Below are 21,685 nucleotides of genomic sequence, written 5' to 3'. Positions count from 1 at the left end.
TGGGCTTAAAAAACAAACTTTATTCCAAATTATCAAAAAAAAAGTGTTAACTCTGAAACATTTAACAGATTTCATTTAAACTCATATGGTCATAAAACTCAAACTATCAAACAAAAATAGCATTGTGCGCTTAACCGCTTTCAATAATGAACCTTCAAGAGGAAACATTTAGAGACTCCCACACAATTTGGGAGCCAATAGGCAACACATATTTAATATTAAGCAAAGACAGCATAAAAAACTAAAAATCCTCAAATTTCAAGAGAATACCTGTTCAAGTCTTTGATATGCATTTGCACATGAGAAAAGAAATATTTTAATTTAAAAGAGACCAAGTCTGAGTGCTTATCCTTTCTTCAAATGTAATCTCCTGTCCACCCTTCATTTTATGGCCGCGTACGCCTCACTCTACTTCATCTACACTGAACCAGTGTTCGTTCAACATGATTGGCTTCACTCGAAGCCCTCTAGATCCCATTTCATATATCCCATCGACCACCATTATTCCCTTACATGTCTGCACAGCCTTATATTGAGTATTACATTGTAACCGAGCTTGGGAATTTCAGGTATCCAAAGGTAATTATATACACAAACGATTCTGTTTTATTGCACAGTTCACAATATAGCCGGTGATTACACAGCCAACCATGTTAAGATGAATATCGACTATTTAGACAAATACATCGATTTTGTCCCCAACCACGAATGAAACAAGAAAGACACACATATTCGCCACCATATCAAGGTTGTGTTTACTCTGTGGTGCAGTCCTGAGGGCTCATACCACTCTCAGTGTGTTCAATACGGAATCCATAACATTTCTGGTGGCATCACACATGAAGTATAGGACACAAGACCATAAGTGTCCTGCGCTCATGAGCCATTTGTGCCACATACGTAACAGAAAGGCCACTTTTAAAGCTTTTCAGATATTCAATCACGTTTGCCTTTTCAATTTTTTTTTTTTTTGAGACAGAATTTCACTCTGTTGCCCAGGCTGGAGTGCAGTGGCGCAATCTCGGCTCACTACAACCTCCACCTCCCAGGTTCAAGCGATTCTCCTGCCTCAGCCTCCCGGGTAGCTGGAATCACAGGCATGTGCCACCATACCCGGCTAGTTTTTTGTATTTTTAGTAGAGATGGGGTTTCGCCGTGTTGGCCAGGCTGGTCTCAAACTTCTGACCTCAAGTGATCCACCCGCCTTGGCCTCCCAAAGTGCTGGGATTACAGGCGTGAGCCACCGCACCCGGCCTGCCTTTTCAAAGTTGTTACCACACTAGTTCACACTGAAGGTAAAAGCAATAGTTAGAATCTCTTATTAACAACACATTTTGACTTCAAGTTCAGACAAAGCTGTTGGTTACAAGTTCTGCTAAATTTTTTGTCAAATTTAAGAAGTCTATAGGACAACACAAAACCATCCCTGGTAATGTATTTGCAGTTTGGTCTTCAAAAGCTGTAAAGAGTGACAAAGAAATAAAAATTCTGAGTTAAAACCATTAAAAATATTTATTAATAATTGTTTTTAAACGCCACTTATTTGAGACAGCAGAAACCAAAGCATTTTCTTTAGAATTCTCACTTAGCTTGTATTTCACAGAAGTGCTTTAGAACTCAGATTTCTACCACCTGTATGGAGTGTAAAGACAAACGGAAGCCCAACAAAACCAAAGGCCCAGTGGTGTCTATTCCCAAGGCCAAGGTATAACCCCAGGCTAACCCACCTGCCCTGGGTTGAGTAGCTGGACACGCCTGTGAGTGCTCAGTCACACACATGATTGAGGGTGTCAGGCACCAAGGTGCCTTTATTTATTCATTTCTCAAACTCAATTCCCTTCAAATCCTGACTCTATTTAATAGGCCAAAGGATGCTACTCATATTTATTTGGTGCCAAATTATTATTTTTTTAAATCCTTACATCTGCACCTTGAAAGCAAATTGCAATATCCAGCACAACATTGTCAGAGCTGCTGTATGGCTATTTAGCTTTATTACTGCCTGGCTAATGCTTAATACGCTTCATCCTTTACAGCTGGAAGAAGGATGGTCACTGTATTTAATCAGCCATAGTGCATTTAGAGGTCAACAGCTTTTATGGACTATTTGCCCAGGAACTTTCAGTAAACTACCAAGTTGAGGCCTTTATTTTGGTCAGTATGTGTAAATATTCACATGCAATTACCCAGAAAGAAGAAAAACTGGTTAACAAGAAACCTACTGTCATGCCAGATGCTAGAAATCAATCTTTAGCTATATAATATTTACAGAAAGGGTTTTAAGATGCATAATCCACTTTTTCAGTCTGTCTCTTGTATTTCATTAGTCAATTGGAAGTGGCATATGAGTTTCATCTGGAAAAAATATTTTCACATTTTCTAATTCTTTTGAAAAATAAGTTTTTGTCTGTTAAGGGATGAAAATGCTATTTGGCTATTACCTACTTTTAGAATTCAAACTAACCCTTCAAATGTCTTTATTTAGATCGTATGCTCTCAAACTATCTTATTGTTTTACTGACACAATGGTAAAACTGGGTTCCCAAAATGTCAAAACCCTAATGGAGTCTCTATTTCCAAGAGTAAAATAAAAGGCAGTGAACACTGTGGGGTGAAAACCATCCTGAGCCTTTTTTCCCCTCTCTGTAACATTTAGAAACTAGAGGGGAAAAAGTGGGATTGCATTAATAGACTTCCAAAACAAAATGTTATGGAAGTGTTTATTTTTTAAAAGGAGAGTTTTAAGAGAACAGGATGCTTGAATATGACCAACTCCCACTCAAGGGGAAAAATAACCACAGACCTTTGCTGAGATGGCACCAGTAATTCAAAGACACCAAGCTAACCAGAATTTGATCCATACAAGAAATGAAAACTTGTTAACAGGATGGAACAACTATAACAAGATTTAAGTCCCTTCATCTTTTGGCAATGAAATAAGTTAAATTATAACATAAGGACATTTTGGAAGGGTTGAAGGTCACAGTCAGAATCAGACAGAAAACTTTCAAACCTAGAAAGCAAAACGGGAACTTTCATAGCTCCTTGATCTACCGTATCTAAATAGAAATAGTATAATGACTATCCAATAGGTGCTTAGTTTCAAAACTAATACAAGCAATTTATCATGAAAAGCCTATACCTAATAAGCTGTTTTTCTTCTCTGTTCTGCCCCTTTGTCATATGCTTGAGCTTAATGAAGACTGTCCTCTGCAGCTGCTCCTGAGGGCAGAGAAGCAAGCAATGGAGTAATAACAAAGGAAGCCTGAGGAGCCCCTGGCCCCTGAGGACCTTCTCTCTGGCCGGTCACAGCCACTTATCTTTCAATACAGGAGATTTCAAGACTGGTTTGAGAAAAAGAATGCTATCTTGGGGATTAGGTTCCCTGTCAAAGGCCAACAGATGGACAGCTATTTACCAGGCAATTAGCCTAAAGCTCTTAGGTAATGATAAAAAACAAAACAAAACAGAAAACAAAACAAAACAAAAAAAAAACCTTGTATTTTCCTATTGGAACCTTTTATTCTATTTTGTTGATGCTTAAGGAAAAAAGCTTTGCCCATAACTCACTGTGGCCTGGAGTTATGACACCAACTTGTATTTGGCCAATTAAGAAAGAGGCCAAACTGCATTCTTCTTAGAAGGTCTATTCAGTTGATAAATGGCACTTAACTGATGGTTTTTTCATATAACCTTTAACAAGAACTCATAAGTTGCATTGATTATGCCCCAAGAGATAAGGGACCGATGGTAATTCAGATGGGCACCTCTGAAAAGATTTATCAGTTTTCTGTCCCGTTCCAGCCAGATTTTTTGGAAAACCTTGGGGAAAGACTGAAATTCCCCACCAATCTGAGACTGTATGCGAGTTTTTACAACGTTAATTGGAAAAAACAAGAATCCCAACATGGCACCCAGTAGACCTCCACAGATAAAATCATTGACCAGATGAGCACTGTGAGTTGTTGCGGTAGGCAGATGCTCCTTAATGGGACCTCGAAGGCCGAAAAAGAAGACATTGCTGAGTCCATTCCGGAAAAGAATGGGCACCAAGCCTCGATAATACTCTCCAATTCCATGACATTTCAATGCCTTGAACGCCTGGTAAGTGTTAGTAAATTTGTCATGATGCTTGTGGTCTTGAAGCAATGTCTGAACTCTTTCCAGTGGAGTGAAAATTGCTTCTGTTGTCCCTGCAAGCACTGCCGCCACGCCACTGGTTGCAAACTCTGGAGCACTGACATGCTTGCGGAGAAGGCAGGATAAATCCTCATACAGACCAAACATAAGTGCAAGCGTAGTTGTCTTCTGCATCAATGGGGGAAGGATTCCACGATACAAATTTCGAAATCCATCCCTTCTCAACTGAAGTACTGCATCCCGGGTTTTGATGCCATACAGCTGTTGTCGAAAGAGGACCTTCTGAATGGGAAATGTGATTGCGACGTTGTTGAAGGCTGCACAGCAGCCACACAAGTAATGCTTCATCTCACCAACATTTGTAATATGAGGTGATATATCTTGTTTTGAAGATGTTAGTATTGGTGGCCTCTTTTCATGAGCTTCTGAATCCATCATGTTGCTTAAGATCTTTCTTTTTCATGAAGGACTTTTTTTAACCTACAAATAATAAATGACAACGGGTAAACCCGTTTTATAGAGAGCTAAACACATGGGCTTTCTCCCTAATCCATCCTCTAATATCTGGACACCACACTTTCCTTTTCAGACTAGATCAGTGATTCTTAAAGCGTTTTCAGAAGACCCCTGGAAGTCCCTGAGATCCTTTTGGGAACCCAGGAGGTTTTCCTTTTTCAAACTACATATCTATGTAAGGCTTGAGTTTTTGCATATACTTTAATCAAAACGACTTATCACAACAGACTGAATGCAGTAAACAGGAAACTCCACCTTAAGTCAGACATGCAAGAGGCTTAGAAAACTGTACAATATTTTCTAATGACTGTAAAATCATTAGAAAAAAATGGGAGGCATGAATGTTATTTTTCATGAAAATGTGTTAACATGTAATGTGTTTATCATTACCTTAAAATTCATATTTTAATTTTAAATTCCTAAAGACCCTGAATATCAGCCCGCATAAACAAAGGCTGTTTGGGGCCCACAATCATTTTTAAGACTGTAAAGGAGTCCTAACACCAAAAACTTTCAGAGCCACTAGACTAGTTCGTAATTACTGACTACACTATATAACGGTATCTATCTATTGTCCTGCTGAAATAGGCCCACATTCCTCTCATGAGAAATAAAATAGCAAGACATGCATTCATTCTATTAATATTTACACTTCTTTGGTACCTACTATGAACTAGGTCCTCTGCTAAGGTGCTAGAGATTCAAAGATAAGGAACTCACAAACTAATAGAATGTGGCAAGGTCAACAATTACACCAATGTGACAGCTTCTATGATAACCAACCATTGTGGGAACACAGGTAAGGGACACTGAACATGCACCTTGGAAGGTGGAGGTGTGGGACGATGGGGGCAAGGAAGGCCTACAGGTATGTACCATGCACTCTATTTTCATGTATGAATTCTCAAAACAACTCCATAATTATTTTTCCAGTTTTACAAATGAATAAAACCAGTATTCTCTTTTGTTCTGTTCAAGGCACAGCTAGTAACTGGTGGGGTCAGCATTCTGAAATGAAGTCTGACTGATTCCAGGGTTCATATCCCTGCTACCATATCACAGATGGCAATGACTTTGTGAGGCTGCCCTGGGATAAGAGGTAGCTATACTAGATACTGCTGAAAATGATTGGAACTAAGCCAAAGTTCCACCCCATAATACACCTCCTTCTGTAAAATGCATGATCTTTCCTTGCCAGTCATCTAAATCTGATTCCTCCTTCCTGAAAAAATCCAGACCTAAATAGTTGGGTCATACAGAACAATTCCTACCTTCCAGTTCTGGTCTTGGAAACACCTTTATTTGGGGGATAACATGACAACTGTATTATATCTTAGATATAATAGAAATATATAGAAACTTCTATATATTAGAAATATATACAAGTATATATACACATATGTGTATGTGTGTGTGTATATGAGGCTAAATATTTTTTTAATTGGATTTTAATTCCTTAACAGTAAGAGACTGGCCAGGCATGGTGGCTTATGCCTGTCATCCCAGCACTGTGGAAGACCAAGGCGGGAGGACTGCATGAGGCCACAAATTTGAATCCAGCCTGGGCAACATGGTGAGACTCTGCCTCTACAGAAATCAAAATAAATTTGTTGGGCATGATGGCGTGCACCAGCTACTGGGAAGGTGGAGGTAGAAGGACCTCTTGAGCCCAGGAAGTTCAGGCTGCAGTGAGCTGTGTTCATGTCACTGCATTCCAGCGTGGGTGACAGAGTAATACCCTGCTAAAAAAAAAAAAAAAAAAACATACGATCCAACAATCCTACTTCTGGGGATATAACCAAAATAATTGAAAGCGCAGTCTCAAAGACCTTGTACACCCACGTTCACAGAAGTACTATTCACAACAGCCAAGAGGTGGACGCAATCCAAACCATATTTAAGGGTTTCAATGGGAAATAATAAAAACAACAAAAAACCATCTAGGTCTTTCACTTGGAACAAAAAATTGCCAAGTTCCTTACATTTATTTTCCCTCCTCATACTACACACATGCTGTGGTGAACTGCTCAACACTCAGGACAAAAGATGTTAAAGAGAACCATGATCACTCTCAAAGTAGAAAGCGTAGAGCTGAGGCACAGAAAGAATCAGAAAGCATTAGTTCCTAAGGGGCGTATATCTGCCAGAGCCACCGGTGTGTAATGAATATGGAACACACACACAACCATAATTTTCCTTCTAAGACTATAGATTAAAAAATAATTCACACAACATGTACACAAAGATTCAGCCATAAGATAGTCACAGCCAGGCTTTTAACAGCAAATAATGAATACAAATGCTCAACAGTAAAGGACACAATGCGTAAGTGAAGATGTATCCACAGGATGAGACATACAGTTATTAAAAATAAAGAAATGTTTAACATTCAGTGTAGGATTAATTTTGAATTTTTAATGGTATTTAGATGCAAAGTAAAAATTAAATAGCATATGTATGTCAGGTACCTATGTCAGGGGAGATAAGACATGCAAATAATTAGACAACAGGGAGATAAATGAAATCATGGAAGGTATCAAGACCCCGTACAGCAGGAGGTCATTAATCAACTGTCTGGAGAGAATGACAGGCAGGACATGACCCGTGGGCTCGGCTCTGAAAGCTGAATAACTGTCACTATGCACATAAGGGTGAAGCACATTTTAGCCAATGGAGCAGCACAGGCTAAGGCATAGGTGTTGGGCTAAAGGAGCAGTGGCATCGCGTTCTTGGAGGTTACTTGGGTATGCCCTGCAGGGGCACAACGTAGGTGGAGAAGGATGGGTAGCTGATGAGGACAGAGAAGCAGGTTAGGACCCTCAGGAAAATCCCAAGACCCTCTGAACAATACTACATTATATATATACAATACTACATTATATATATATATATTTTTTTTCTTTTTTCTTTTTTTTGAGACAGTGTCTCACTGTTGCCCAGGCTGGAATGCAGTGGTGCAATCTTGGCTCACCTGCAGCCTCAACCTCCTGGGGTCAAGCAATCCTCCCACCTCAGCCCTCTGAGTACCTGGGACTACAGGCACGTGCCACCACACCTGGTTAATTTTTTTTTTTTCTTTGAGATGGAGTCTCACTCTGTTGCCCAGGCTGCAGTGTAGTAGCACGATCTCAGCTCACTGCAATCTCTGCCTCCTGGGTTCAAGCGATTTTACTGCCTCAGCCTCCCAAGTGGCTGGGATTACAGGTGCGCACCACCATGCCCAGCTAGTTTTTGTATTTTTAGTAGAGACAGATTTTTGCTGTGTTGGCCAGGCTGGTCTTGAACTTCTGACCTCAGGTGATCCGCCTGCCTCGGCCTCCCAAAGTGCTAGGATTACAGGTGTGGGACACAGCGCCTGGCCCCATTTTTCTATCTTTTTGAAGAGATGAGGTTTCACCATGTTGCCCAGGCTGGTCTTGAGCTTCTGGGCTGAAGTGATCCAACCGCCTCAGCCTCTCAAGGTGCCGGGATTACAGGTGTAAGCCACTGTGCCCGTCCAAATTTTTTTGCTTTCTCTTGTGAAGCAAATGAAAGAAACTATTTCACTCAAGTATGTTACACTAAGATCTGTATGTCCTTTTCTAAGAACATAGACTATTATTAAGAAAATGTAGACATCTGTACAATCTATGGCCTAACGCCTCTTTGGAGTTTGAGCTGCTTTGCTGTCGTGTTCCTATTAGAAAAGATGAACCCTTCTTAACTAAGAGCAAGTTAGGACTAATGTCACTGCAGGCCCAAAGTCTACCCTAAGGAAGGTAACACAAGGAGTCAGGAAACTTCTCCTCACTCAAAGAAAGTCACTTGGTTGTATCCAGAGACCTGGGCAGTGTCAGAGCTCAAACCTTGCACTGTCCCTCCCTGATCAGGAGAGCCATACCACCTCTAAGGTCCAAAATATTTTGTTCAGTTGAAGAAACCTGCTCTGAAAATTTGTTTCACTGCCTTTTAAACAGAGACAAATTACTTCCAATTTTGGCGGTTACTAATGCAGTTAGATTATGAAGTCACCTGTATGCTCCATTGAGAGATGCCAGATTCCTTGGAGTTGGGCTGTTTATAGATCCAGTAACAACAACAACAAAATCATTTAAATAAAAATTCACAAAAGAAATGTGTATTACCTACATGAATAGAGAAAAAAAGCTGGAAATCAATTAAACACACAGAGAGCCTCTCCTCCAGGCTCACTGGCCTACTCGGGTCTCTTCTCACCTGAACTAATCCAAGGGACCCTGCACCAATCAGCCTGACTCTGTTCATGCTCACCCACTCCGATTCCCTGCCCTCTTCAACCTACTCATCATTTTAAAAAGAAACACACACACTACTAAGTGAAAAGAGTGAGGTATGTAACAATGCATTTTGGAATCTAATATCAGCACGGAGATACCTCAGTGTTTAGAATGGTTGCACAGTACTCTATGAAATGACTGCACTGTATACAATTTATTCTATCTCCTATTTATGGTTGCTGTTTTATGGTTTTGTTTTGTATTAGTAAGGTTTGGAAAAGTCTGTGGACAATTCAGCTTGCCAAGTGTGTGAGTGGGTATACAAAAAACATACATTTTTAATTCCAAGACCTTCCAGACAGTGTCTAGAGGAAAGGTCTAATTAAACCTGCCCCCACCCACCTTTTTTTTTTAACTTTTTTTTTTTTGAGGCAGTCTTGCTTTGTTGCCCAGGCTGGAATGCAGTGGTGCGATCTTGGCTCACTGCAACCTTTACCTCCTGGGTTCAAGTGATTCTCCTTGCCTCAGCCTCCCGAGTAGCTGGGATTACAGGTGCCCGCCACCGTGCCCGGCTAATTTTTGTATTTTTAGTAGAGACGGGGTATCAACATGTTGGCCAGACCGGTCTTGAACTCCTGGGCTCAAGCGATCCATGCACCTTGGCCTCCCAAAGTTCAGGGATTACAGGCATGAGCCACTGGCCTGGCCTTTTAAAAAAAATTGTATTTTAAGTTCAGAGGTACATGTGCAGGTCTGTTATGTAAACTTGTGCCATGGGGTTTGTTGTACAGGTTATTTCGCCACCCAGGTATTAAGCCTAGTACCCATTAGCTATTTTTCCTGATCCTCTCCTTCCTCTCACCCCCCACCCTCCTATAGGCCCCAGTGCGTGCTGCTCCCCTCTGTGTCCATGTGTTCTCACCATTTAGCTCCCACTTATAAGTGAGAACATGTGGTATTTGGTTTTCTGTTCCTGAGTTAGTATGCTAAGAATAATGGCTTCCAGCTCCATCCATGTTCCGGCAAAGGGCACGATCTTGTTCTTTTTATGCCTGCATAGTATTCCATGGAATATGTGTACCGTGTCTTCTTTATCCCGTGTACTACTGATGGGTATTCAGGCTGATTCCATGTCTTTGCTACTGTGAATAGTGCTGCAGTGAACATGGCTGTGCATGTGTCGTTATAGTAGAACTATTCCTTTGGGTATTGTTTTTTACTATTTCGCCTTTAAACAATGCAGCAATGGGCAACCTTGTACCTATACCATGTGAATTGTTTTGCCATTAAAAACTTTTTTTTTTGAGACAAGGTCTCATTCTGTTGCGCAGGCTACGATGCAGTGGCACAATCATGGTTTACTGTAACCTCGAACTCCTAGGTTCAAATGACCCTCCTGCCTCAGCCTCCTGAGTAGCTGGAACTACAGGCATCCACCACCACATTCGGCCTTTTTTTTTTTTTTTAATTTTTTCTTGTAGAGAAGGGGTCTTGTTATGTTAGCCAAGCTGGTCTCCAACCCCTAGCCTCAAGCGATCCTAATGCCTCAGCTTCCCAAAGTGCTGGGATTACAATTAAAATTAAAATTTTTGAATATGATTCCCCATCTTTCATTTCTACTGGCCACTTCTTTACTATACATTTTCGTATATGTTGCCCATTTTTCTGCTGGCACTTTGGTTGTCTTATTGATTTGTAAAATATCTTCTGGATATGAAGAAAATGAATCTATTTTAGTCAAATTGTGGCAAATAATTTTTCCATGTCTATATCATTTTTATACACTGAAGTTCTTAATTTGAATATTAAATATATCTCAACTTCTAGATTTCATGTTCTCCTAAGAAGATCTTTGTTACTCCAAAATTATAGACAAGTAATCCAGGCTTCCTTCCACAACTTTTTTTTTTTTTTTTTTTTTTTTTGAGAGAGTCTCACTCTATCATCTAGGATAGAGTACAGAGGCATGATCTTGGCTCACTGCAACCTCTGCCTTCCTGGTTCAAGTGATTCTCCTGCCTCAGCCTCCCAAGTAGCTGGGATGATAGGTGTGTGCCGCCATGCCCTGCTAATTTTTATATTTTTAGTAAAGACAAGGTTTTGCCACATTGGCCAGGCTGGTCTCAAACTCCTGGCCTCAAGTGACCTGCCTGCCTCGGCCTCCCAAAGTGCTCGGATTACAGGCCCTTCCATAATTTTTATGGTGAATTATCACATATACTGTAATATCTCTGGAATATCAGTATAAGAAGTGAGGCAAAGATAAGAGACTGCCAACATCACTGATGACTGAACTTTGTTTCCATCAGTTGCAGCATAATCTAAATACCCATGGGCATTTGCGTTTATTTCTGCACTCCATTCTTTTCCACAAAGAGCCTAGTATTTCTTCTCTAGTACTAACCTGTTTTAACCTATTGCAGCATCAAAATATAGTTCATCATCTAGTAGGGCTTCCACCTCCAAAGAGAATTCTTACAGTTTTTCTGGCCCTCTCACTTTTCTCAGGTAAATTTCGGTGTACTCTTCCCCAAAATCCTGTTGGTGTTTTATGGTGGAAGATGTATCCACAGAATGAGGCATATATATTTAAAATAGGCTGGGTGGCCGGGCACAGTGGCTCACGCCTGTAATCCCAGTACTTTGGGAGGCTGAGGTGGGTGGATCACTTGAAGTCAGGAGTTCGAGACCAGTCTGGCCAACATGGCGAAACCCCATCTCTACTAAAAATACAAAAATTAGCCAGGAGTGGTGGTGTGCACCTGTTGTCCCAGTTACTCTGAAGGCTGAGGCAGGAGAATCACTTGAACCCAGGAGGCAGAGGTTGCAGTGAGCCGAGATTGCACCACTGCACTCCAGCCTGGGCAACAAGTGCAAAGCTCTGTCTCAATAAATAAGTATTTAAGGTTCAGAACAGTATTAACTTTGAATTTTTAGTGGTATTTAGATGGAAAGAGTGAAAATTAAAGAGCGTATGTATGTCAGGTACCTATGTCAGGGGAGATAAGACATGCAAATAATTAGACTATAGGGAGATAAGTGCAATCATAGAAGGTATCAAGGCCCCGTACAGCAGGAGGTCATTAACTAACTGTCCAGAGGGAATGACAGACAGGACATGACAAGTCTATCTTAATCTTAAATACTGATCATCTTTTCAAAATTGAATCTTAACTTTACAAGAACTTGGTATCTTCCTATTTACTTACAACTTTTTGCAAACCTTAAAGCATTAAAATTTTCTTCACATAGATATTATTTCTTACATCTATGTATTTTACCTTTTTGGTTACTATTGTATTTTGTTTTAAATTTTTTAATTTTTTTTCTTTTTGAGATGGGGTTTCACTATGTTGCCCAGGCTGGTCTTCAACTTCTGGGCTCAAGTGATCCTCCTGCCTCAGCCTCCCAAAGTGCTGAGATTACAGACATGAGCCACTTTGCCCTGCCTGATTATTATTATTCACAGGCTATTTACTTCCATCAGTTTTCTAACTAGTTTTTGTTTGCATAAGAAAAAAACTAACAATTCTTGGGTATTAAGGTTAGAACCAGCTAACTTACTGAATTCTTACTATGTCTCAGTTTTTAGGTGAATGTTTTAGTTTCCACCATGTAAAAGATGACTTGCAAAAAATTTTGCCTTCTCTTTTATAATATGTGTAATTCTTTCTTCTTATTGAACTGACAAATACTTCCTGAACAAAATTAAATTATAACAAAGGATTATAATAAATTATAATTATAATCCCTATATATAATTACACATATATATAATTACAGTTCTTATATTTTTCTTGACACCTGTGGGAACTCTCCTAGGGATTATCATTAAGTTGGCTTTTGGTTTTAAACAGGAAGTTCTTGTCATCTGAGTGTTCATAATCCAGGTCCTAGCAGTTTTCAAGTTTACACAGGGAAACAAATCATCAAGACACAAAAACGTTCACTGATCAGCTGAGTCATATGAGATTTATTCCACTCAAGTATCCCTCCTCCCTGTTTATCGTCTACCCCTGCCCATCTGTAGGACTCTACTGTAAACATGAAGTGAAGGAGGCCTTCCTTCTGCTCTCACATAATTTCGTCTCACAAATCATGCCAAAAACCCCAAGACTTCAATCTATATTCATTCTAAGAATTAGTAGAGCTGCAATTATAACTTAAGCTCCTGCCCCCAACTATTAACTATGAAATTGTGTTTCCCATTAAAAATGGATTCCAGGCCAGGCGCAGCAGTTTACACCTGTAATCCCAGCACTCTGGGAGGCCGAAGCAGGCAGATCACTTGAGGTCAGAAGTTCCAGACCAACCTCGCCAACATGGCGAAACCCTATCTGTACTAAAAATACAAAAATTAGCCAGGGGTGGCCGGGCGCGGTGGCTCACGCCTGTAATCCCAGCACTTTGGGAGGCTGAGATGGGTGGATCACCTGAGGTCAGGAGTTCGAGACCAGCCTGACCAACATGGAGAAACCCCGTCTCTACTAAAAATACAAAATTAGCCAGGCGTGGTGACACATGCCTGTAATCCTAGCTATTCGGGAGGCTGAGGCAGGAGAATTGCTTGAACCTGGGAGGCAGAGGTTGCAGCGAGTTCAGATTATGCCATTGCACTTCAGCCTGGGCAACAAGAGTGAAACTCCATCTCAAAAAAAAAAAAAAAAAAAAAAAAAAAATTAGCCGGGCATGGTGGCTTGCACCTGTAATCTCCGCTACTCAGGAGGCTGAGGCAGGAGAATTGCCGGAACACAGGAGGCAAGGTTGCAGTGAGCCAAGATTGCGCCACTGCACTCCAGCCTGGGTGACACAGCGAGACTCTGTCTCAAAAATAAATAAATAAATAAAATAAAAAAGTATTTCATTTTTCTAATCAACTGGTAAGTCAAACTGAGAGAATTTTCAAACATGGGAAGCAAATATACATTTATTATTGTTGTACTGAAGTTCAATCACCTCCACATCTTCCCACCACCAATAACTCAAGAGTCTATCTTAAACTTTGGTCAAATGCTTTTAGAAAGCTCCTGCGATGATCATACAAACACTGGAGACAGCCAGTGTAATATTTAAGAGTACAGCCTCCAGAACCTAATAATTACCTACTTAAATCCTAGCTCCACCACACATGTACTGTGTGACCTTTGACAAGTCACTCTATAGCTTATTCTCTTTATAAAACATGGCTATTAACTACCTCATAGACTAGCTCAATTAACTGAGCTAATAACATGTAAAGTGCCCGGGACAGCAGTCTAGTGTACAGTAGGAACTCAACAAGGGCAAGCTATTTTATTATTATTTTCTGTCTTTTCTGACTTATTCATTTGGTGTATTATGTTAGCATATTTCTTGGTGATTACTCACTCTTGCAATATGTGGATAAATGCTACTTGGCTGTGGTGAAATATTCTTTTATCATACTGCTAACTTCCATTTACTAATTATTTTAAAATTTCATATTACTGTTCATAACAGATCATGTTGTCATTTTTTCTCTTCTTTTACAAGACAGGGTCTCACTCTGTCACCCAGGCTGGAGTGCAGTGGTACAATCATGGCTCACTGCAGCCTCAAGCTCCTAGACTCAAGCAATTCTCCCAGCTGGGACCACACACATGCGCCACCATGCCTGGCTAATTTTTCACTTTTTTTGTAGAGACGGGGTCACTCTGTGTTGCCCAGGCTGGTATGAAGCTCCTTGGCTCAAGCAATCCTCCTGCCTCAGCCTCCCAAACTGTTGGGATTATGGGCATAAGCCTTGGCACTCAGATAAGTTTTCAGTTTTAATACTATCTTCACATCAAGTGCCAGTGTCAATGTTCCACTGGCTTTGTAAAAAGAATATGTGATTCCCCGCCCCCCACCCCCATCATACTGTAGAACAATTTAAATCTTATCAAAATGATCTGTTCCTTGAAGTTTAATAGCATTCACCTGTGACATCATCTGAGCCTGGAGTTTGGCAGGATGATAGCTTTGTGATAATGTTCTCAATTTCTTCCATTGTTATTATTCTGTTAGGTTCTCTCCTCTTGAGTCAATTTTGATAACTGGATTTCCTTAAAAAAAAAAAAAATTCTGGTTTAATTTATATAGCCTTTTTTTTTTTTTTGTAGAGACAGGGTCTCACTATGTTGTCCACGGTGGTCTCAAACTCCTGGGCTCAAGTGTCCCTCCCACCCTGGCCTCCCAAAGTGTTGGGATGATAGGCATGAGCCACTGCTCCCAGCCTATTTTTATTTTTAAAGACCGGGTCTTGGCCAGGTGTGGTGGCTCACACCTGTAATCCCACCACTTTGGGAGGCCGAGGCAGGCGAATCATGAATGAGGTCAGGAGATAGAGACCTGACCTCGTGTTAACCACCCTGGCTAACACGGTGAAACCCCATCTCTACGAAAAATCCAAAATTTAGCCGGGCGTCGTGGCACGCACCTGTAGTCCCAGCTACCTGGGAGGCTGAGGCAGGAGAATCGCTTGAACCTGGGAGGCAGAGGTTGCAGTAAACCAAGATCGCAGCACTGCACTCCAGCCTGGGCAACAGAGCAAGACTACATCCAGAAAAAAAAAAAATGATGACAGGGTCTTGTTCTGTCACCCAGACTGGAGTATGGTGGTACAATCATGGCTCACTGCAGCCCGGACCCCCAGGGCCTCAGTCTCCTGAGTAGCTAGGACCACAGGTGCATGCCACCATGCTTGGCTAACTTTTAAAAACACATTTTTTTAGTAGAGAGGGGGCCTCGCTATGTTGCCCAGGCTGGTCTTGAACTCCTGCCTTGGCCTCCCAAAGTGCTGGGATTTACAAGCCACTGCACCCATCCAACACTTGCTGTTTTAAAACATTATTTCTAACCTGTGTACTTATGTTCCCTTTTTTCTTGAGCAGGGTTATCAGTTTATCTAATTTATAACCTTCCCACTCCTAGCAAAGAAGCAGCTTGTGAATTACAAATTTTACTACTTCTCAGTTTTGTTTTGTTTTTTTGAGACAGAGTTTTGCTCTGTCGCCTGGGCTGAAGTGCAGAGGCTACCTCACAGCTCACTGCACTCACTGCAGCCTTGACCTCCTGGGCTCAAGCAATCCTTTCGCCTCAGCCATCTGAGTACCTGGGACCACAGGCCCGCACCACCAAGCCCAGCTAATTTTTGTATGTTTTGTAGAGACAGGGTTTCTCTACGTTGCCCAGGCTGGTCTCAAACTCCTTGGGCTCACGCCATCTGCCAGCCTTGGCCTCCCAAAGGGGACTACAGGCATCAGCCACCGTGCTCACCTAGTTTAAAAAAAAAATTTTTTTTTTTTTGAGACAGAGTCTCACTCTGTTGCCCAGGCTGGAGTGCAGTGGCGCAATCTTGGCTCACCGCAACCTCCACCTCCCGGGTTCAAGCGATTCTCCTGCCTCAGCCTCTCGAGTAGCTGGGATTACAGGCGCGCCACCATACCCGGCTAATTTCTGTATTTTTAGTGGAGACGGGGTTTCACTATGTTGGCCAGGCTGGTCTCGAACTCCTGAGCTCAAGTGATCCAGCCTGCCTTGGCCTCCCAAAGTGCTGGGATTACAGGCGTGAGCCACTGTGCCTGGCTTATTTTCTTGTAATTCTTAAGTGCGACAACTATTTTTATCCTTTGTTTCATAACTTGACTGTTTAAGGCTATGTACTTTTCTTTGAGCAAAACTCTTACTACTACTTAAGAGAGCTGGCATTTTGTCTTAACTCTGCTTATAGGTGTCCCAAAATCTTCAGTTAGTCAGTTTAGTGTTGTTATTCACAGTAAAAATAAGATTAACAGGAAAAAAAAGGTTCCAGAATTATCATCTGTTCCCTCTCTCCTCTCCCTTTCTTAATGTACAGAGTTTTGGGGCTTAATATGATTAACTTCAAGATATGTTCTAGACACTGAAGTTTGTCAGGGTATTGAGTTTGATAATTATTAGTCTACTACATCCTTGCTTTTTACTGATTCAGCTGATATAGGTATGAGTTAAAAACTCTTATTAGTACACTTACAAGCTAAGATTAATCAATATTTGAAGTCCTAAAACTTAGTCTAGAAATTCTTGATACCTACGTAATGCTTTGCACTTCTTCAGTTTCAGAATTAAACAATGTTAAAACAAGAATATTTAGATTAATGTACATTACATGATATTGTGACAATTTATGAATGTCAAAACCATTTTATTTTTACATACTGAGCACACAAAATATTTTAAATTCTAAAGTCACCACCTACAAGCTGTTTACATATGCTCCTTGACAGTACGAGCCAAGTTATTTGCGTACTTGAACAACAATAAAAATTTTGTCCATGTTCACTTTTACTGGAATGTTACTTGTATTACTTTCTGAAATTTTGCAAGTAAAGGTTAGTTTATTTATGACTCTGTGTGAGAATGGGGACTGTTATTAAACAAGCAGAAAACTACAGCTAACAGAAGTTAACCATTTATTGACCAGCATAGCAAACTATTTTAAGAACATTACTGTACATTGAGATTCTCAGATTTAAAAAATAGGCCTAGATGGGGGAAAAAATGTTATGAAATCCTCCTGGACTTTACAGATTTAAAGCTTCTTCTCTAGTTTAATCCTACACACCAGGATGGTGTGAACATGTTCCTAATTTAGCAATAGAAGGATAATGTGCAGTTTAGAATTTTGCATGTTTACCTATACTGTGAACATGGTTAAATTTCTTTGCTAAACTGATCTTTATATTTCTATTCATTAATGTGGATAATTCTTTGCAATTTATTGCAAAATTTATTTACCATAACTTTATGCTTGTTTGCTACGTAAAACTATCTCACCATAACGGAGCAGTTAATGAACTTGATTTTCAAGCAACTACAAGTGTCAAGCTTCTGTGACTAAGGAAACAGTGTAAAGTCTAAAACCTTATTGTAATTTACATCCTACATGGATCAGCATGATACAGATATGATCCCAGCACAAAGGTCTCTGCAAAAACTGGGGAGAGGGTGACTCCAATTCTCAAAGGATGTGAATTTCCACTAGTCAGCAGGTCTGAGTCAGCATTCAGAACAAGATCAGCCTGGGTCTAGTCCTAGTTATGACACTATCTCGCCAATATAAAGACAAAGCAATATCTGATTTTAAAATCCACTAATCTGAGTTTGCTTTCATTTACCAAACGAGAGATCGGATGAGTCAACTCCTAGCTTATTTTCCCCTGAGATGCGCTAAGGGTGATTCCAGTTCTAAAGCGGTAACCTGTGCTCTAAACCACTATGGGACCTCAAGAGTCCTAGCACCTTTTGATCCTATGGAATCCTTTCAAAGCACGGGCAGAGGCGGCTCAAAATGGCAAGGTCACTATACATTTCAAGGGCTTCTGTTTCACAGATTACAAGTAGAGAGAAACAGAAGGTGGGAATTAAGATCAGCTAGGTAGAGCTGTGAGGTGCAAAACAAAGGTTATGCAAAAAGCTGAGGTGCTGACATACTCCATCTAGCTAAACCGAACACTAAATAATGGATGGAGACTACCACCACCAACACCATCGTCCCCGAAAATCCTTGTACAAGTGAGCTTCCTACAACGCGATGCAACATGGTGTCGCAGAACAAGCATTGCCAGGCTATGTAGCTGAACTTACCGTTCTCCAGGCGTCCATTTCCCCAACCTGTGAAAGGCGGGGAGGGGGTTGGACAAGATCACTAAGTCCTCTTCCGTCTCTGACACTCCACAGTCAGGGGTCCCGAGGTGAGGCCGAAATCCCAGTCTCCCGGGACGCAGGGGCCCTTGCGCGATGCCATCCCCGCTCTCCCTCGGGCGCAGGCAGCTCCTGGCTCCTCCCCGCCCCTGCGGTTCCTGTGCACCAGGGAGGTGCCTCCCCAGCCCAGGGCGCGCCCGAATGAAGGGACAGCGCCTTCGCGGGAAAGGTCGCCCAGCAGCCTGACGAACACCCGCGGCAGGCTGGGGAGCCGGGAGCCGAGGAGGCTCAGAACTGATTCCGCGCGCGCAGCCTGGGTGGGGCCCGCAGGGGCCGGGGCAGGGCAGCCGGTGCGCGCAGAAGACAGGGATGGGCCCCCAGGGCGGCAGGCTGCCCCAACGGGCCCTTCGGCGCGTTTCCCCTCCCTCTAACCTCATGCGAAGAGAGCCCGATGCTTCCCCACGCCCGTCCCACACTCACCCATCACCGCCGGCGTCCCGCAGGACGGCTAGCGAGCCGGGGCCCGCGCAGGCGCAGACCGTGACCGACCCCGGGGTTGGGGCGCAGCGCGACGCACTAGGCGCCGTTGGGGTCACGTGAGGGAGACACCGCCCCGCCTCCCTTCCCTCGGCCCGCAGCCCACCAGATGTCGCCAGCCTACTTCTCCTGGCTGCAGGCCGCCGCGGCGGGGCAGGTAGAGGGCCACGCCGGCACACCTGTCAGGCTGCGGGCTCAACTAGCCACCATGCTTCACCCTTGATGCCGTACGGTGGCCTCAGCGTGCCAGAAACAGCCAACGCGTTCTCTAGCGCGCTGCCTGGAGGGGGCGTCTGGGCATTGTCGGTCTTAGGGGCATTGTCGGTTTTGCCGGGCGAGCGCCTTCGCGGAAAACTCCAAAGTGCCCTCTGTGGTGCCTTGTTGGGTATCTTCAAACCTTCAGAGGGACCTTTTATCAGCGACCCATGCCGCAGTTCACAGAACACTTTGTGCGTGCTTTGGGACATATGGATCACTTTTAAACTTTTTCTTTTGAAGCTCAGACAGCTTGCGGGGGGCTTGGGAGGAGCGCTGCCCGGGGAGTTAGAAGGCCTGGGTCAAAGTCATAGCCCTCATACTTCTTGAGAGTGACCTTGGACGAGTCGCTGGACCCTGAGCCCCAAATCCCCGTTTCAAAAGTAACCCGTGCCTTGTATGCGTCCTCGGGCTGTTGCAGGAGTCTTTGGAAATGATGGTTCTGACTCTGAGTTGGAAACTGGAACGCACACAACAGATGGGAGGCGTTGAAGGAAACAGAAAGGTCGGCTTGAGGGGAGAGGCGTTTCAGGAGGCTTGTGGATGTGTGAAGTGTGTGCACTGAGCTTGGGGCGAGCCCAAGCAGTAACCCCACCCGAGTGAAGCGTTCTTGGGGGGATCGGCTCCGGGTGGGCGACGTTCCCCGCGTGCCCCCTTCCCCCGAGAGCACTTTGTAGACACTGACTCCAAAAGCGGGTCTGGTCTCTGCCGAGCCCCGCTTTGGCTGGCGTGCTTAGGTGCCTCTCGGGAAGCTGGAGACCACCCTCGCCCATTCCAGCAAACGCTCCATTGAGGAACCTACTGCGTGCCAGGTCCTGGGGAGCTTAGCGTCTGATGAAGGATACAAAAAAAAAGACTGGAAATTCAGAAGCATGAGGGGACCTCCTGCTCGAGAAAGAACCAGAGATGGCTTCACAGAGTAGACGTTTGAACTGGGCCTTGGAGGATGGATGAGTGGAATTTGGCCCAGTGGAGAAAGTCATGGCAGCAGGAGATAAGCTTGTAAGGGTCAGGTGGTGGGGCTGGATAGTGCGAATCTTGACTGTCAGACACAGACACCTGCCATCTAATTAGTATGCGAGGGATAAATTTTGGACTCCGCAGGATAAGGACAAGGCTACACAATGGCTTAGAACAATTAATCGGGCAACAGTTGGAAAGGGCCTTTGCCTCAAAATTATGTTTGCCCTGTCTTGTGTGAATGCCTATTCAGATGCATTATTTGAAAAATAAATAAACCAGGCAAGCATCCAGCGTGTTCATAAGCATAAATAATTAATTTCAGATTAGAATGGAGAGGTTATTCTCCTGTGGTAAAACCTGAACAAGAAGGAAAAGACTGAAATTAAACACACAATTGGGGCACACCAGACTCAGAAAATCCCAGGCTAACCGGAAAGCTCAGGTCTGGAGCTGAGCCCAGTCTGCTGCTTTTATGCTGCTGCAGGCCACAGCATAGGCCTCTGCCCCTCCAGCTCTTACTTCCTTGTCAGAAAACCCCCAGGCCCTTCATTGGCTCTTCTTGGGCATATGAATGCTGGGGATGAAAACCCTCTATTTTTCGATTCCGGATCCATCTTAAAGTTACCCCTTCATTTCTGTCCTCATCCACCCATTCCTGCATTCCGTACCTCCAGCCACTAGGTCAGCTGCCAGATATCCTCCAACCCAGCTGTGATCATGTCATCCCCCAGCTTAAAAATCTCCAATGGTTCCCTCTTGCTTCCCCCAGTAAATCCAAACTCCTTAACTTGGTGCATGGGGCTGTCCTGTCCTGGCCCTTTTGCCAGTCTGTCCACCTCAACCCCAACTATATTCTGTGCTTTAGCCATATGCAGTCTCAGTGTTTTGCAAATCCTGTGTTCCTTAAGCCTGTTTCCCCCTTTCACCATTGATATATGTTAGCCCTTCACCAAACAGCCCTTCAAGGTCCTTTTGCCTCCTCTCCCTCCTAGAAGCCTTCCCTGATCATCTCAGGCAAAATTGACGGTTCTTGCCCCTGCCTTCCCATGGCCCAAAGTTTGGGGCGCTTCTGACATCCTGTCCTATGTTGTAGTCACTCATGACAGTGTGATCTTTCCCACTGCCAGCTCAGGAGGGCAGAGCTGTCTGGCTTTCTCCTGGCTCTCCAACTCAGTGCTTGGCAAAAAGGGCGCCTAGGAGATGTTTGCCGAAATGAAATGCGGGTGGAGAGCAAGGCATTTCACCTGCCTTGGAAGGCAGGGCCTGGGTTCTTGGGGGAAAGGGCCATAGGAAGGTTGCTGATGGATCTTTGCTTAATCACCCTCCACTCCTCCCCTCAAAAAATGCTTTCTAGAAGG

General features: G+C 43.0%; 1 protein-coding gene across 3 annotated transcripts; it reads right to left on the bottom strand.

Annotated features, from left to right (window-relative positions):
- SLC25A51 (solute carrier family 25 member 51) lies at nucleotides 1-20,626 on the bottom strand. Of its 3 annotated transcripts, XM_054500238.2 has the most exons (4): nucleotides 19,053-20,626; nucleotides 18,516-18,542; nucleotides 14,829-14,953; nucleotides 1-4,620 (listed from the first exon to the last, which is right to left on the bottom strand). In XM_054500238.2, exon 4 carries the CDS (start codon nucleotides 4,576-4,578, stop codon nucleotides 3,685-3,687), a length of 894 nt encoding a protein of 297 aa, XP_054356213.1. In that variant the 5' UTR covers nucleotides 4,579-4,620; nucleotides 14,829-14,953; nucleotides 18,516-18,542; nucleotides 19,053-20,626; the 3' UTR covers nucleotides 1-3,684. The 3 variants fall into 3 exon arrangements, with proteins under 3 accessions (XP_054356213.1, XP_063506220.1, XP_054356214.1); XM_063650150.1 differs by having other exon boundaries at nucleotides 18,516-20,626; XM_054500239.2 differs by lacking the exon at nucleotides 18,516-18,542.
- Between the last annotated feature and the right edge of the window lie 1,059 nt (nucleotides 20,627-21,685).

This window comes from Pongo pygmaeus, chromosome 13 (assembly GCF_028885625.2).
Source record: "Pongo pygmaeus isolate AG05252 chromosome 13, NHGRI_mPonPyg2-v2.0_pri, whole genome shotgun sequence".
Classification (NCBI taxonomy): domain Eukaryota; kingdom Metazoa; phylum Chordata; class Mammalia; order Primates; family Hominidae; genus Pongo; species Pongo pygmaeus.
This window is presented reverse-complemented; position numbering and strand designations above follow the sequence as displayed.